The sequence below is a fragment of the Triticum aestivum genome, chromosome 3B, assembly GCF_018294505.1.
Source record: "Triticum aestivum cultivar Chinese Spring chromosome 3B, IWGSC CS RefSeq v2.1, whole genome shotgun sequence".
Taxonomy (NCBI): domain Eukaryota; kingdom Viridiplantae; phylum Streptophyta; class Magnoliopsida; order Poales; family Poaceae; genus Triticum; species Triticum aestivum.
Window position 1 is genome coordinate 130,461,593 of NC_057801.1, and position 14,533 is coordinate 130,476,125.

A 14,533-nucleotide genomic window follows, 5' to 3' on the forward strand; every position below is an offset into this window, starting at 1 on the left:
AGGAGCCGGCTCCTCCTCCTCCTCCTCCTCGTCCTCCTCCTCCTCGGGTTCCTGCGCGTCGTCGCTGTAGACGTAGCCGAGCTCGGCCTCCATGTCGCCGTTGAGGTCCACTACCTCGTCCTGGGTGGCGAACCCGGGATACTCGGCGGCCGCGGTCGATCCTGTCGCGATGATGTCGTCCATGTCGGCTCCCGTGTCGTCGGTGTCGCCGAGGTGCGAGAAGGGTAGCGGTCCGCGGTAGAGATGGGGCATCGGCGTGGACGCGTAGGAGGCGGGCGGCGAGTAGTTGTATGGAGGGTACTGCACGCCGACGAAGGCGGGCGAGGGCGTGTGCGTAGCGGGGTGACCATGAGGGAAGGTCACTTTTGGGTTGAACCCGCCGTGCGCGTCGCCGTCGGTGTAGCCGGGCGACGATGAACCCCATGGAGATCCGGCGCCTTGCTGTCCCCAGGGCGCGTACTGGGCGTGGCTGACGACAGGTGGATTCATCCCCGCCTGGTCGACCGATGAGGAAGACGCCGCTGCGCGCGCCGCGTTGTCGCGGGCCTTCTTGGCTATGGCCCTGTTCCGCCTGTTGGCGGTGACCGCTTCGCGCCGCTGAACTTCCACCCTCCACTCGGCGTTCGACAGGCCCGGTGGCTTCGATGGCGACGCCCTCGGTTTCCTCTGCTTCGGCTGGACCACGGCGCCAGTCGCGGTTGCCGCCGCGCGCGGCATGGCGTACTTCTTCAGCGGCATGGCGTGCTTCTTCGCGGCGAGCGGGAGGGGGTTTGGCGGGAGAAAGGGATAGAATGGCGGGAGGAAGGCGAGCGAGCGGGAGAGATGCGAGGGAAAAGCGTCAAGAAACGGCGGGAAAAGATCCTCGGGGCGCTTTCAGGGTGGGCCCACGTGCCTTTTTCGCTTGCGCCGGCTCCCCAAGCGTCCCCCAGGGCGCCGGGTTCGGCCTGGGTCCGCCGGCACCAGTTTTGGCCCGAGCCGGCGAAAAACGGGTTTCTGAAGGCGCGACTGGGGCCTTTTTTTGGCGCCGGCGCGGCAAAATCGCCTGAGGAGGGCCTGTTGGGGGCGCGGTTAGAGATGCCCTTATGTCTCTCCGTTGTTGTTATTGCGGCTGCTGCTGTGCCCATCAAAACTCACTCGTTCCTCATCTACAGTTCAAATCCAAACCCCTCTAGAAATTGATCCTTCCACACGGTTGTGTGTATTACAAGGGAAACATGTAACTGCCGTGTCAACTGCTAAAGTGCCACTCTTAAACCCGGACGTCGACGTCAGTAGACCTGTCAGTCCATTATTCTGCTTGCGCACTACACGTTTCATAATAAATCAAAAGAAAAAAAAACTAAGTAGAGTATATGGCTGATGCAACAACAATGACACAATATGTATCAGAGTATAGATTGATTTTCTCCAAGTAACGAACAGCTAGCCAAGCTGCCAAACGGTAGGCCTAACCGAAGGCTTAACCTGCCACTTGGCAACAAGAGGAACAAAGTTCAATCAGCTTGGACTAGGGGAATCCCTGCTGAAATCTGAGATGGGCTCTAGGCCCATATTGCAATTTCTGAAAAATCTCTAAGGGCCCATGTGGGTTATATGGCACTAGGTGTGTGGGAAGTTTAGTCCCACCTTGGAAGTGGAAGGAGAGTTGGAGTGGTTTATAAGGGACTCTCTCCCTCATGCTATTGGAGCTTGAGAAGAGATGAGGCCCTCGCGCATTCCTCCTCCTCCGCTCGCCTCGCCACGCCACGCCACGCCTCGTCACGACGCGCCGCGGGTTGCGGGATTGAGCCGAGCCGAGCTCACTCCTATGCGCTTCTTTTTGCCGGTCAGGAACGGAGAGTCTTTGACAGGTGGGGCCACGATCTGAGACGTCGGATCGTGGGCTACCGACTTGGACGTGGGTTCAGCCCATGTCTCTCCACGCGCGGCCGCACATATATATGTGGGGCGCTGCCAACCCTAGCCGTCACGAAACAGAACGCATCTCCGCCTCCACGCCCACGTCGTTCCTCTGCTGCTGCTGCCGCCGGCGACTCCGTCCCGTTCACCGCGTACACGGTTGACGGGAGAGCAGGCCTCCGAAACCACGCCTCTCCGGATCCTGTACGGGGAGAGGGGCGATTAGGTTTTTGGGTAGCGACTACGCGACTGCTCGCTTCTGTTCATCTACGTCCGCATCACCTTCATCATCACCATGTCGACCGACACCGACCGTGCCGCCGCTGAGAAAGCCGAGGCCGACAAGAAGGCCACCGAGGATGCCGCGGCTGCTGTCACCGCCACCGCCACCGCGTGGCCGATTGGAGGGTATACATCGCTTATCCCTCTCGTGTTTCTTTCTGTTGTAGCAGTACTAGCGGTATGCGTAGATGTCTCTACTATATGCGTAGTACATGCTCTGTTAGATCATAATCAGTATGTTATCAATGTTGTCCATGTCATGCTCATGATTTATTCATGGATTAATTTAATCGAAAAACTGCCTATTTACTCAACAATCCAAAAACCTAATATCTGTAGGAGTTTTTCGAATTCTGGTTTTGCTGCTGCACTGAAACCGTCCCCGTTTACGGGGACGTACTTTAAGCGTTGGCAGACTAAAACCACCTTATGGCTCACGGCCATGAACGTGTTCTGGGTCGCCGGTGTGACTCCTACAGGAACGATCGCTCCTGAACAGGAGAAGGCGTTTAAGGAGGCCACCGTGGTGTTCCTCGGGGCAGTTCTGAGCGTGATTGGAGATAAGCTGGTTGATGCATATTTACATATGCGGTCTGCCAAGGACTTGTGGGAGGCGCTCGAATCTAAGTTCGGGGCTGCCGATGCAGGGAGCGAGATGTATATTATAGAGCAGTTCCACGATTACAAGATGGTTGAAAACCGTCCTGTATTGGAGCAGGCTCATGAGATAATATGCATTGTTAAGGAGCTTGAGCTTCTTAAGTGCGAGTTACCGGGCAAATTTGTCGCGGGCTGCATAATCGCTAAGCTCCCCAATTCCTGGAGGAACTTTGCCACCACTCTGAAACATCAGAGGCGTGAATTCTCTGTGGAGGATGTCATTGGCCATCTGAGTGTTGAGCAGAACTCAAGGGCAAAGGACTCGCACGGAAAAGGGGTCGAAGGAACTTCTGTGGCCAATATGGTGCATCAGAAGAACTCCAATTCCCACAAGCCCAGGGGAAAGAACGGTGTCCAACAGACTGCCGACTTTAAGAAGAAGGGTAAGAAGACCTTCAAGAAGAACAAGAAGGATGAGGGCTGCTTTACTTGTGGTTCGGCTGAACATTGGGCCAACAAGTGCCCAAACAAGTTTAAGAAGTCAGGACAGGACTCCAAGTCTGTCAACATGATTGTGAGCAACAATGAGAATGGTGCATCTGGGTACGGTAATTTATTTACTGTTTTTTCAGTGTTTTAGCCTACCGATTGGTGGGTGGATACAGGTGCAGGTGTTCATGTGTGTGCTGACATTTCATTGTTCTCTTCTTACCAGGTCACAGGCCACGGGTCCGTATTGATGGGGAATGGCGCGAGTGCTTCTGTTCATGGTGTTGGCACGATCGATCTGAAGTTTACTTCGGGAAGGATCGTGCAGCTGAAGAACGTGCAGCATGTCCCCGCCATCAAGAAGAACCTCGTTAGTGGCTCCCTTCTATGTAGAGAAGGGTTTAAGTTGGTATTCGAGTCTAATAAATTAGTTGTTACTAAGTATGGACTATTTGTTGGAAAAGGTTATGAGAGCGGAGGGATGTTCCGCCTTTCCCTCGCAGATTTTTGTAATAAAGTCGTGAACCATATTCATTCGAATGTTAATGAATCTGAAGTTTGGCATTCACGTCTTTGTCACATTAGTTTTGGTGTTATGACGCGGCTAGCCAAGTTGGATTTAATCCCGAGTTTCACTTTAGCCAAAGGTTCTAAGTGCCTTTCATGTGTGCAAGCTAAGCAACCTCGCAAGCCTCATAAGGCCGCGGAGGAGAGACACCTGGCACCATTAGAACTCATACATTCTGATCTTTGCGAGATGAATGGTGTGTTGACTAAAGGTGGAAAGAGATACTTCATGACATTGATAGATGATTCCACTAGATATTGCTATGTGTATCTGTTAAATTCTAAAGATGAGGCTCTACACTACTTTAAAATCTATAAGGCAGAAGTTGAAAATCAACTTGAAAAGAAAATTAAACGAGTCCGGTCAGATCGTGGTGGAGAGTACTTCTCGAGTGAGTTTGATTCCTTCTGTGCGGAACATGGCATTATTCATGAGAGGACGCCTCCCTATTCACCCCAGTCAAACGGGGTTGCCGAGCGGAAAAACCGTACTCTAACTGATTTGGTTAACGCCATGTTAGATACATCGGGTTTATCCAAGGCATGGTGGGGGGAGGCTATATTGACGGCATGTCATGTCCTGAATAAAGTTCCGACAAAGGATAGTGAGATCACTCCCTATGAGAAATGGGCAAAGAGAAGGACGACACTCTCGTACTTGCGCACTTGGGGCTGTTTGGCGAAAGTCAACGTGCCGATCCCCAAAAAGCGTAAGCTTGGACATAAGACCGTGGACTGCATTAATTTGGGCTACGCTAAGAACAGCGTTGGCTATAGATTTCTAGTAGTGAAATCTGAGGTACCTGACCAGAAGATCGGTACAATTATGGAGTCTAAGGATGCTACATTCTTTGAGGATATTTTTCCTATGAGAGATATGCAAAGCACTTCTAGACAGGAATCTGAGGAGACTCCTGAACCTGCCATCCCTATGGAATATTATGAACAAACACATGATGAAAATCCCGAGGAGGATGACGAGGAAACCCTTGGTAGGGGCAAGAGACAAAGGACTGCAAAGACCTTTGGTGATGATTTCTTCGTGTACCTCGTGGATGATACTCCCACTTCTATTTCAGAAGCGTATGCCTCTCCAGAAGCTGACTACTGGAAGGATGCGGTCCGTAGCGAGATGGATTCCATCATGGCTAACGGGACATGGGAGATCACTGACTGTCCCTATGGTTGCAAACCACTGGGATGTAAGTGGGTGTTCAAAAAGAAGCTTAGGCCCGATGGTACGATTGAAAAGTACAAGGCTAGGCTTGTGGCCAAGGGCTATGACCAGCAAGAAGAGGAAGATTTCTTTGATACTTATTCACCTGTGGCTAGACTGACCACCATTCGAGTATTACTCTCGTTGGCGGCCTCACATGGTCTTCTCGTCCATCAGATGGATGTTAAGACGGCTTTTCTAAATGGAGAGCTAAAGGAGGAAATCTACATGCAACAGCCTGATGGCTTTGTGATAGATGGTCAGGAAAGAAAGGTGTGTAGGTTGATAAAATCTTTATATGGCCTGAAACAAGCACCTAAGCAATGGCATGATAAGTTTAATACAACTCTGACATCTGTTGGTTTCGTTGTTAATGAGGCTGATAAATGTGTATACTATCGCCATGGTGGGGGCGAAGGAGTTATACTGTGCTTGTATGTTGATGACATACTGATATTCGGAACCAACCTCAAAGTCATTGAGGAGGTTAAGTCCTTTCTGTCTCAGAACTTTGAGATGAAGGATCTTGGTGTGGCTGATGTTATCTTGAATATCAAGCTACTGAGAGATAATGGTGGGATCACACTTATGCAATCCCATTATGTTGAGAAGGTGTTGAGTCGCTTTGGATATTCGGACTGCACACCATCTCAAACACCATATGATCCTAGCGTGTTGATTCGAAAGTCCAAAGGCATGGCTAAAGATCAATTGAGATACTCTCAAATCATTGGTTCACTGATGTACCTAGCGAGCGCAACGAGGCCTGACATCGCGTTTGCTGTGAGCAAACTGAGCCGGTTTGTTTCCAAACCGGGTGATGTACATTGGCATGCTGTAGAAAGAGTTATGCGCTATCTGAAAGGTACTATGAACTATGGACTTCACTATACCGGATACCCGTCGGTACTTGAAGGGTATAGTGATGCGAATTGGATCTCTGATGCTGATGAGATGAAGGCCACAACTGGGTATATGTTTACTCTTGGAGGTGGCGCTGTTTCCTGGAAGTCTTGCAAGCAAACGATCTTAACGAGATCGACAATGGAAGCAGAATTAACGGCATTAGACACATCTGGTGTTGAAGCGAGATGGCTTCGAGATCTTTTGATGGACTTGCCATTGGTTGATAAACCGGTTCCGGCTATCCTTATGAACTGTGACAATCAGACTGTCATCACCAAGGTGAAGAGTTCAAAGGACAACATGAAGTCCACCAAACACATAAGAATGAGATTAAAAGCTGTCAGAAAATTAAGAAACTCCGGAGTGATAGCGTTGGACTATGTCCATACGGCTAAGAATCTGGCAGATCCCTTTACGAAAGGGCTATCACGTGTAGTGATAGATAATGCATCGAGGGAGATGGGTATGAGACCCACATGAGTTGCCATGGTGGTAACCCAACCTATGTGATCGGAGATCCCGTGAAGTAGGACCTGGGGAAACAAGCCAGTGGTGAACTGAGGAGAGTAACTTTACTAACCCACTCCGTTGGAGATGCAATACTCTCGGAAACTGTACGGAAGGATGACTATGTCTTAATGTGTTCCAAGGCTTATATGTATAAGCAAGATGCTATCCTACAGAGCGATCTTTGGAGGAACACACCTATGTGAGCCCGACTGCTAGTCACAGTCTATGAGATTGGGGTGATCTCTAGTAAACTCATGAATAGGCCAGGAGTGTGACTTATATGCTCCACCCGAGGGGTCAGCCTTCGGCAGCCCAGTACTAGTAAGACATGTGGTGAAACTTCTTTACGCCAAACTGACAATTCAAGGCATAGTCCATTGTTCAGTTGTGAAGGAATGTAGCTACTTGCTCTAGGTGAAGCTCAACCTTAACAGGTCTTCACTGAAACACTAGTATATCAAAACAGTATTTGGAACAGAGGACACTATGGGCCCTCGAGATCTGGTGGGGGATTGCTGAAATCTGAGATGGGCTCTAGGCCCATATTGCAATTTCTGAAAAATCTCTAAGGGCCCATGTGGGTTATATGGCACTAGGTGCGTGGGAAGTTTAGTCCCACCTTGGAAGTGGAAGGAGAGTTGGAGTGGTTTATAAGGGACTCTCTCCCTCATGCTATTGGAGCTTGAGAAGAGATGAGGCCCTCGCGCACTCCTCCTCCTCCGCTCGCCTCGCCACGCCACGCCACGCCACGCCACGCCTCGTCACGACGCGCCGCGGGTTGCGGGATTGAGCCGAGCCGAGCTCACTCCTATGCGCTTCTTTTTGCCGGTCAGGAACGGAGAGTCTTTGACAGGTGGGGCCACGATCTGAGACGTCGGATCGTGGGCTACCGACTTGGACGTGGGTTCAGCCCATGTCTCTCCACGCGCGGCCGCACATATATATGTGGGGCGCTGCCAACCCTAGCCGTCACGAAACAGAACGCATCTCCGCCTCCACGCCCACGTCGTTCCTCTGCTGCTGCTGCCGCCGGCGACTCCGTCCCGTTCACCGCGTACACGGTTGACGGGAGAGCAGGCCTCCGAAACCACGCCTCTCCGGATCCTGTACGGGGAGAGGGGCGATTAGGTTTTGGGTAGCGACTACGCGACTGCTCGCTTCTGTTCATCTACGTCCGCATCACCTTCATCATCACCATGTCGACCGACACCGACCGTGCCGCCGCTGAGAAAGCCGAGGCCGACAAGAAGGCCGCCGAGGATGCCGCGGCTGCTGTCACCGCCACCGCCACCGCGTGGCCGATTGGAGGGTATACATCGCTTATCCCTCTCGTGTTTCTTTCTGTTGTAGCAGTACTAGCGGTATGCGTAGATGTCTCTACTATATGCGTAGTACATGCTCTGTTAGATCATAATCAGTATGTTATCAATGTTGTCCATGTCATGCTCATGATTTATTCATGGATTAATTTAATCGAAAAACTGCCTATTTACTCAACAATCCCGTTTCAAACCAGTTAAGACGATAGACATTAAGATACAAAATATACACACATACAGAGAGGAGCTGCCACCAGATAAACCAAACGTGATTACAGGATGAGGCTGAGTCATGAACTCATGATCAACAAAAAGTACTTTCTGGTAGAGTTGGGGCCGCTTCGGCGATCATGGTCGATCTCTTGATCCCAAAGTAATGGACACTCCATATGCAATGATGAGCACCAAGATCGATAAACCGGTAATGGAGTGTAAGCACGCGCCTAAATGTACTTTATGTCGTGAAAGAGAAAAATAATATTGCACTACCGTGTCAAAATTCAGGTAACGCAGGAATTTGGCAAACTGAGTGTAGCTAAGATGGTTAGGTTTCTTGTGGTGGAACTAGCCTTTCATGTTTCAATTCCTAGACTTGGCATCGGTGCTCGCATTTTTTTAGTTTTATTTTCAGATTTTTCGGGATGTTCGTTCAGTGGGAGGAGACGTTCCCATTAGTCCTGTCCATGGAAAGTCCGGCCCGACCCGACCCAGCCCGACCCGGCCTGGCCCGACGCTGCCCCCCGTCCGGGCTCGGGCCTAGTTTTTGAGCCAGAAGGCCGGGCCGGGCCCGGGCCCGTCGTTTTTGCATTTTTCTGAAGGTCGGGTCGGGCCGGGCCGGGCCCGTCGTTTTTGCATTTTTCTGAAGGTCGGGCCGGGTCGGCCCGGAGCCTGACGGGCTTTTACGTGTTCGGGCCGGGCTCAGGCCCAGAAACACAGGTCCGATGGCCAGGCCTGGGTTTTTTGTGTCGGGCTTGGCTAGGCCCGACCCGAAGCCCGGCCCGGCCCGAGGTTTGGCCATGTATAGTTCCCATCGACTACGAAGGCGCTGGTGACTTCTTCAATCTCAAGATGATTGTGTCAGCATGTGTTAAAAGAAAAGAAACACAAGAATTTGGTAGTGGCGGAAAAAATTCCCCCGAAAACAATGTAACCTGAGGACATTATCCACCACAATGGTCACATGACACCAGGAGCCAAAAGGCATTTTCCCATTACAAGAAAGCTACATTTGAGCCATCTTGCAATTTGATCATGTCATGCCATTGCCACCATGAGTGGAGGAGAGCGGCTGGTTTGTTTGCTAGCCAGTTGGTGCCCTCTCCACTTCAAAGGGGTCTTCAAAATGTCAACTTCTATAGCCATGGACCACGGGCCCAAATAATTTTAATGATTGAGACAGCCTAGGATATGTTTATTATCTCATTCCATTCGGTTGGAAATGGCTAAGATAATAAGCTGGGAAATTCATGCCCTCTTGAACCATATGAATTATGACTTTTTTGCTCCACGTATAATGCTTGTAATAATTATGTTTCACAGCAACGGATTGAGGGTATGTCATATGGTTAGATTCTTTGTGGTGGGACCAATCCAGAAGGGTTCAAGTCCTAGACTTGACATTGGTGTACATATTTTTCTGAATTTATTTTAGAATTTTCAGCGATGTTCGCTCAGTGGGAGGAGACGTTCCCATCCGCTACGACACGCCTGTTGTGATTTCCTTCATAGGGTGTATTTGTATGTGAGCATTTGTGATCGTACCATGTTAAAAAATGTTTCAGTGCAAAAGACATTGTTTTTGTTTGGGAAAATAGATTTGTTGTTTGGAAAACATAAACAACTTCAAGTTCAAATTTGCGAAGGGTTACACAGTCAATTTAATTAGAAATGGTGAGCTCATTACTCTAGACTCTAGTTGTATATATCAAATCGTATCGAAACATATCTTCTGCATTATGAAAAACAAGCAAATAGAGATCACGTTCTCTTCATTTCCATTATGCCAGTTGTATGCATGGTGTTGAGGGTTTGAAATAGTAAAGACACACTTGGCTTAGTGACAGCAAGAATTGATTGACATAGCTTATTTTGAGGGTTTAGGGGGGAAGCACAGCATGAAAAGTCCAGCTACGATGCTCCCTTCAAAAAGAAAAAGTCCAGCTACGATCCTTCACTCAGACGATGCAACGAGATATTCTGTAATTGATGTTGCGTTTAGCAATGTTTCTTTAGAAGACATCTAGTAGGTGGTTGATGAACCATAAATACGAGATATTCTATAATTGACGTTGTGTTTAGCAATGCGTTTTTAGGAGTCACCTAGGTGGTTGATGAAACATAAACATGTATGTTGAATACTATATATCCATATAATATATAACAAGCCCCGCACAAACATATTTGTCATGAAACAAAAAATTATGTCGACGCATACTCGACAGCGTGATGTACGCTGAGAACATCATGTTTCAAGTTGTCTCCATGTAACAATTTTCATGCGATGGAAATATAGTTTTCGTACGATTAAATTATTTCCGCGTGAGTAATTCGGTTTAATTTTTCCAGGGTACTCCAGTCAGCTATGTGCTGTTAGATTATTAATTCTAGCCAGCTATTCTCACTTCATCAGAAAATAAATAGTCCAGTCAGAAATGTGTTGGTGCCATGCTAGCACAATATGAGTACTTATTATTTATACTCCTAAAAAACAGTACTTATTTACTAGCAGTACTCTACTTACTTAATTAAGAAGATTCCCATCCTCAGCTGAAAAAAGAAGAAGAAGATTTCCATCCTAACCCACGATAAAAAAAAAGAACACCCACCGGCCACCTCTCTGCCCATCTACATATACGCGACCCACGACGGCGTCTCCCACCTCCCACAACCGCTCCGCTACCTCCTCTTCTTGATTCCTGCCACTGTCCGCCTCTCCCGCCCGGCCCTCGCCATGGACGGCGCCGACAGCATGCGGTTCCAGCGGCAGGCCTCCTGCTCCTGCGCCCCCTCCATGTCCCGCGGCTACGTCCGCAGCGGCTTCGACCTCGACGACGACGACTTCGACGGCTTCGCCGACGGGCACTTCGACAAGGCCGGCGTCGTCCAGCACGGGAGGGCGCCGCCCACCGCCGCGTCGCGCGGGTGCGGCACGAAGCTGAGGGGCCTGTGGCGGAAGATCGTCCGGGAGAAGAAGAGGATACTGCTCTGCTCCACCGGCTGCGTGCCCGTCGGCGGGGCCTCGGCGGCGGCGCGGGAGCCCTACGACGCGTACAGCTACGCGCAGAACTTCGACGACGGCGCGGCCTGGGTGGAGCCCGACAACCTCTCGCGCTCCTTCTCCGCGCGCTTCGCCGTCCCCTCCAGGGTCCTGCAGCGGGTCGCCGTGTAGACACGACACGACACGACCCGCCGCCGGCGGCTGCGACCGCGGCCGACCGTCGTTTCTTTCTTTTGTTTTCGTTCTTTGTTTCTTGTTCTTCTCATCTCTGTCTCAGTTTTGGAGTCGTCAACAACTGTGAAAAAGGAATGTTCTTTGCCCGCCTGTAAATGGTAGCCCCTCAATCCCAATATCATGATCAGCATCTGCACCAATCTTCATTGATTTTGCCCCAAACCCTTATGAATCTTGCAGCAAGATGCAAGCAACTCACTCACATGTCTTGCAATGTTGAATCAGACATACATACTGTGGTAATGATTTGCTTAGTTCCAACATCTATCAAACATGTGAAAAACAGTTTGTTTCGAGAATCCAAGTGCACATCTTACCAGAAAATGCTTATCCCTTTTACGCCCTCTCTTTACAGAATTATTATTACTCTGAACAATCTCATCCAATTCAAAGCGTGTGCGCAGCAATTAGGTGTAAAGTGCAGATAACCTAGCGTGGTCAAACATGTTTCTTGGTGATTAGGCGATGCGTCCGCACATGTGAGGTTGATTGGAGTCCTCCATGTTGCTCTTTTTCAATGCACCAAACGCTTGCAAATTTGACCACCAAATGGATTTTCACGAAGACGTGACAGCGAAATATCTGACCATCTACAGAAAATTCACACACACCAACGACAATTTGGTGAAGCAAATTTCATTCCATTGACAGTTTTGTGTCACAAATTAATGGAGAAAACTCGGTACAATTTTGTGTGTGTGGGAATTAGGACGGAGGACGGGGTTGGCATCACACGCCGTTGTTGCCGACCTCATCTCTCTTCCGAAAGGGAGATGTCGCAGTTAATCTGGGTCTTTAAACGAAGAGGCAATCTTGTTGCCCATCTCCATCAAAGAAAAGGGCTGTTCTTTTCGTAGGTTCACCACTTTGGCACCGTGATCTTTTTTGTGTATTTGCAAGTGGATTATCATGCACTACTTCCTCGCTCAGATGCAGGCCAGGGATAATCCTTCTTTTCTAAAAAAAAAAGTACTACTTCCTCGGTAAACAAATATAAGATGTTTTACAGACCTGTGTCAAGTCTCTAAAACGAACCTAAAATTCTCAAATCTAACGAACGGTTCTACGGCTGCATTTGGTACTGCGGCGGATCATGAACTCATGATAATCCAGTTCCGTTTGTTCCAAAGGTTTTTTCCCCTGTTTTAGCTGCTGTTTGCTCTTTCATTTTTGTCTACTTTTGTGACTAACTTTTTACACCATTTTTTACAAAAAAAAACACAGTAAGAAATCATTCGACAATTCCTGCAAAAAAAAAAGAAATCATTCAACAACAACCTCAAACTTAGCCTAATTGAAGCAAATAAATACTCTATATGACAATTGCACATGGAGATGATCCAGGTTTTAACTCCTAATAACGTTCATGAGGCCTACTGTCAGGTACACTGGATCTCCTCTGCGGATCCATGCTCTGCTCTGGATCTCTCCAACAAAGATAATGCAACGACCGTGTACACTGAACAAAGAGCAACGGATGCGTGTACTTGGGTCATGATCCATTGCACGCCAGGATATATACCACATTCTCTAGTATCGATCGATCTGATATACGGAGTACTAATATGTTTCAGATAGCAGGCCAGCTACAGTCTTCGAGTAAAATTCGCTTGTCGAGTGTCATGTACGATGCATCTGCAAGTGCCCACCTTTGCTTGAAGTGGAAGATCGTGCCGGGATAATGTAAGCTCTGCAGGTTGCATACGTTGAACTGTTTTTAGCGTGAAATTTACTATGAGGTGGTCGGGGTACATGCATGCATCTTATACATAAAATAAAAATTGCGAAGGGGGCCACCCTTTACTGTTCGGCTCGGCGAGTTTAGACTTGGTTGTGATCGGAATGGACACGTTTGAGAGTTTGACCCTTCACTTAGTTTCAACACCAAACATCTTTGGTCTTTGTCACGTCAAAAAATTATGACCAGTGACATGGCGGTGGTTGTAGTTTTTTTCTCTGACAACCCTGTGACCACAAAAGAGATTTTTTATATGAATATAATTGCGAGGAAATTAAAATAAATGCCAAAAAGATAACTATTGGTGCAATAATTTGCCTTCTTATGTTTTAGAGATTGTTGTAAAAAACAGCAAATGACTGATGTGTTTGCTAGTGCACACATAGTAACAGGTCCCTAAAGTCATGAGGAGTTTAGTACAAACTCCAAAGATAATCTCCTGCGTGGTAGCGAGGATTATCACCGAAAATTATGCTGTCGAGAGTGACCCCAAAAATATGTTGATGCAAAGCAATTGGTTCGGTGTCTATCCGAAGGAATTGACTGCAACCGAGAAGTTGAAGAAGAAATGAAGACATACCATTTATTTCATTGTTCTTCTTTCTCTTTATTGAGTCGTATGACCACCGTACTATTAAGAGGGATATAGTGTTTGAAACTTTGATTCTCTGATGCTAAAACCAATCCTATGTGAGTTGAGAGAAAAATCTCTTTGTGTTTCATGCAAATACTTGGCCAGCAAGTGTTGGAAATATGCCCTAGAGGCAATAATAAAATGATTATTATTATATTTCCTTGTTCATGATAACTGTCTGTTATTCATGCTATAATTGTGTTATCCGGAAATCGTAATACATGTGTGAATATATAGACCACAACATGTCCCTAGTAAGCCTCTAGTTGACTAGCTCGTTGATCAATAGATAGTCATGGTTTCCTGACTATGGACATTGGATGTCATTGATAACAGGGGTCACATCATTAGGAGAATGATGTGATGGACAAGACCCAATCCTAAGCATAGCACAAGATCGTGTAGTTCGTTTGCTAGAGCTTTTCCAATGTCAAGTATCTTTTCCTTAGACCATGAGATCGTGTAACTCCCAGATACCGTAGGGGTGCTTTGGGTGTACCAAACGTCACAACGTAACTGGGTGACTATAAAGGTATACTACGGGTATCCCCGAAAGTATCTGTTGGGTTGACACGGATCGAGACTGGGATTTGTCACTCCGTATGACGGAGAGGTATCTCTAGGCCCACTCGGTAATGCATCATCGTAATGAGCTCAAAGTGACCAAGTGTTTGGTCACGGGATCATGCATTACGGTACGAGTAAAGTGACTTGCCCGTAACGAGATTGAATGAGGTATTGGGATACCGACGATCGAATCTCGGGCAAGTAACGTACCGATTGACAAAGGGAATTGTATACGGGATTACTTGAATCCTCGACATCGTGGTTCATCTGATGAGGTCATCGAGGAGCATGTGGGAGCCAACATGGGTATCCAGATTGTGACACTCCAAAATTTTTAATTTGGTTTTTATCAAAA

At 48.1% G+C, this 14,533-nt stretch overlaps 1 protein-coding gene across 1 annotated transcript; it reads left to right on the forward strand.

Annotated features, from left to right (window-relative positions):
• The first annotated feature begins 10,654 nt into the window (after window positions 1-10,654).
• On the forward strand, window positions 10,655-11,389 carry LOC123065025 (uncharacterized). Its single transcript, XM_044488399.1, has one exon. It carries the CDS (start codon window positions 10,739-10,741, stop codon window positions 11,174-11,176), a length of 438 nt encoding a protein of 145 aa, XP_044344334.1. The 5' UTR covers window positions 10,655-10,738; the 3' UTR covers window positions 11,177-11,389.
• Window positions 11,390-14,533: the final 3,144 nt, after the last annotated feature.

What these genes read in the sequence shown, in the direction of transcription:
- LOC123065025 (XM_044488399.1), top strand. Translation starts at nt 10,739, where the DNA reads ATGGACGGCGCCGACAGCATGCGGTTCCAGCGGCAGGCCTCCTGCTCC.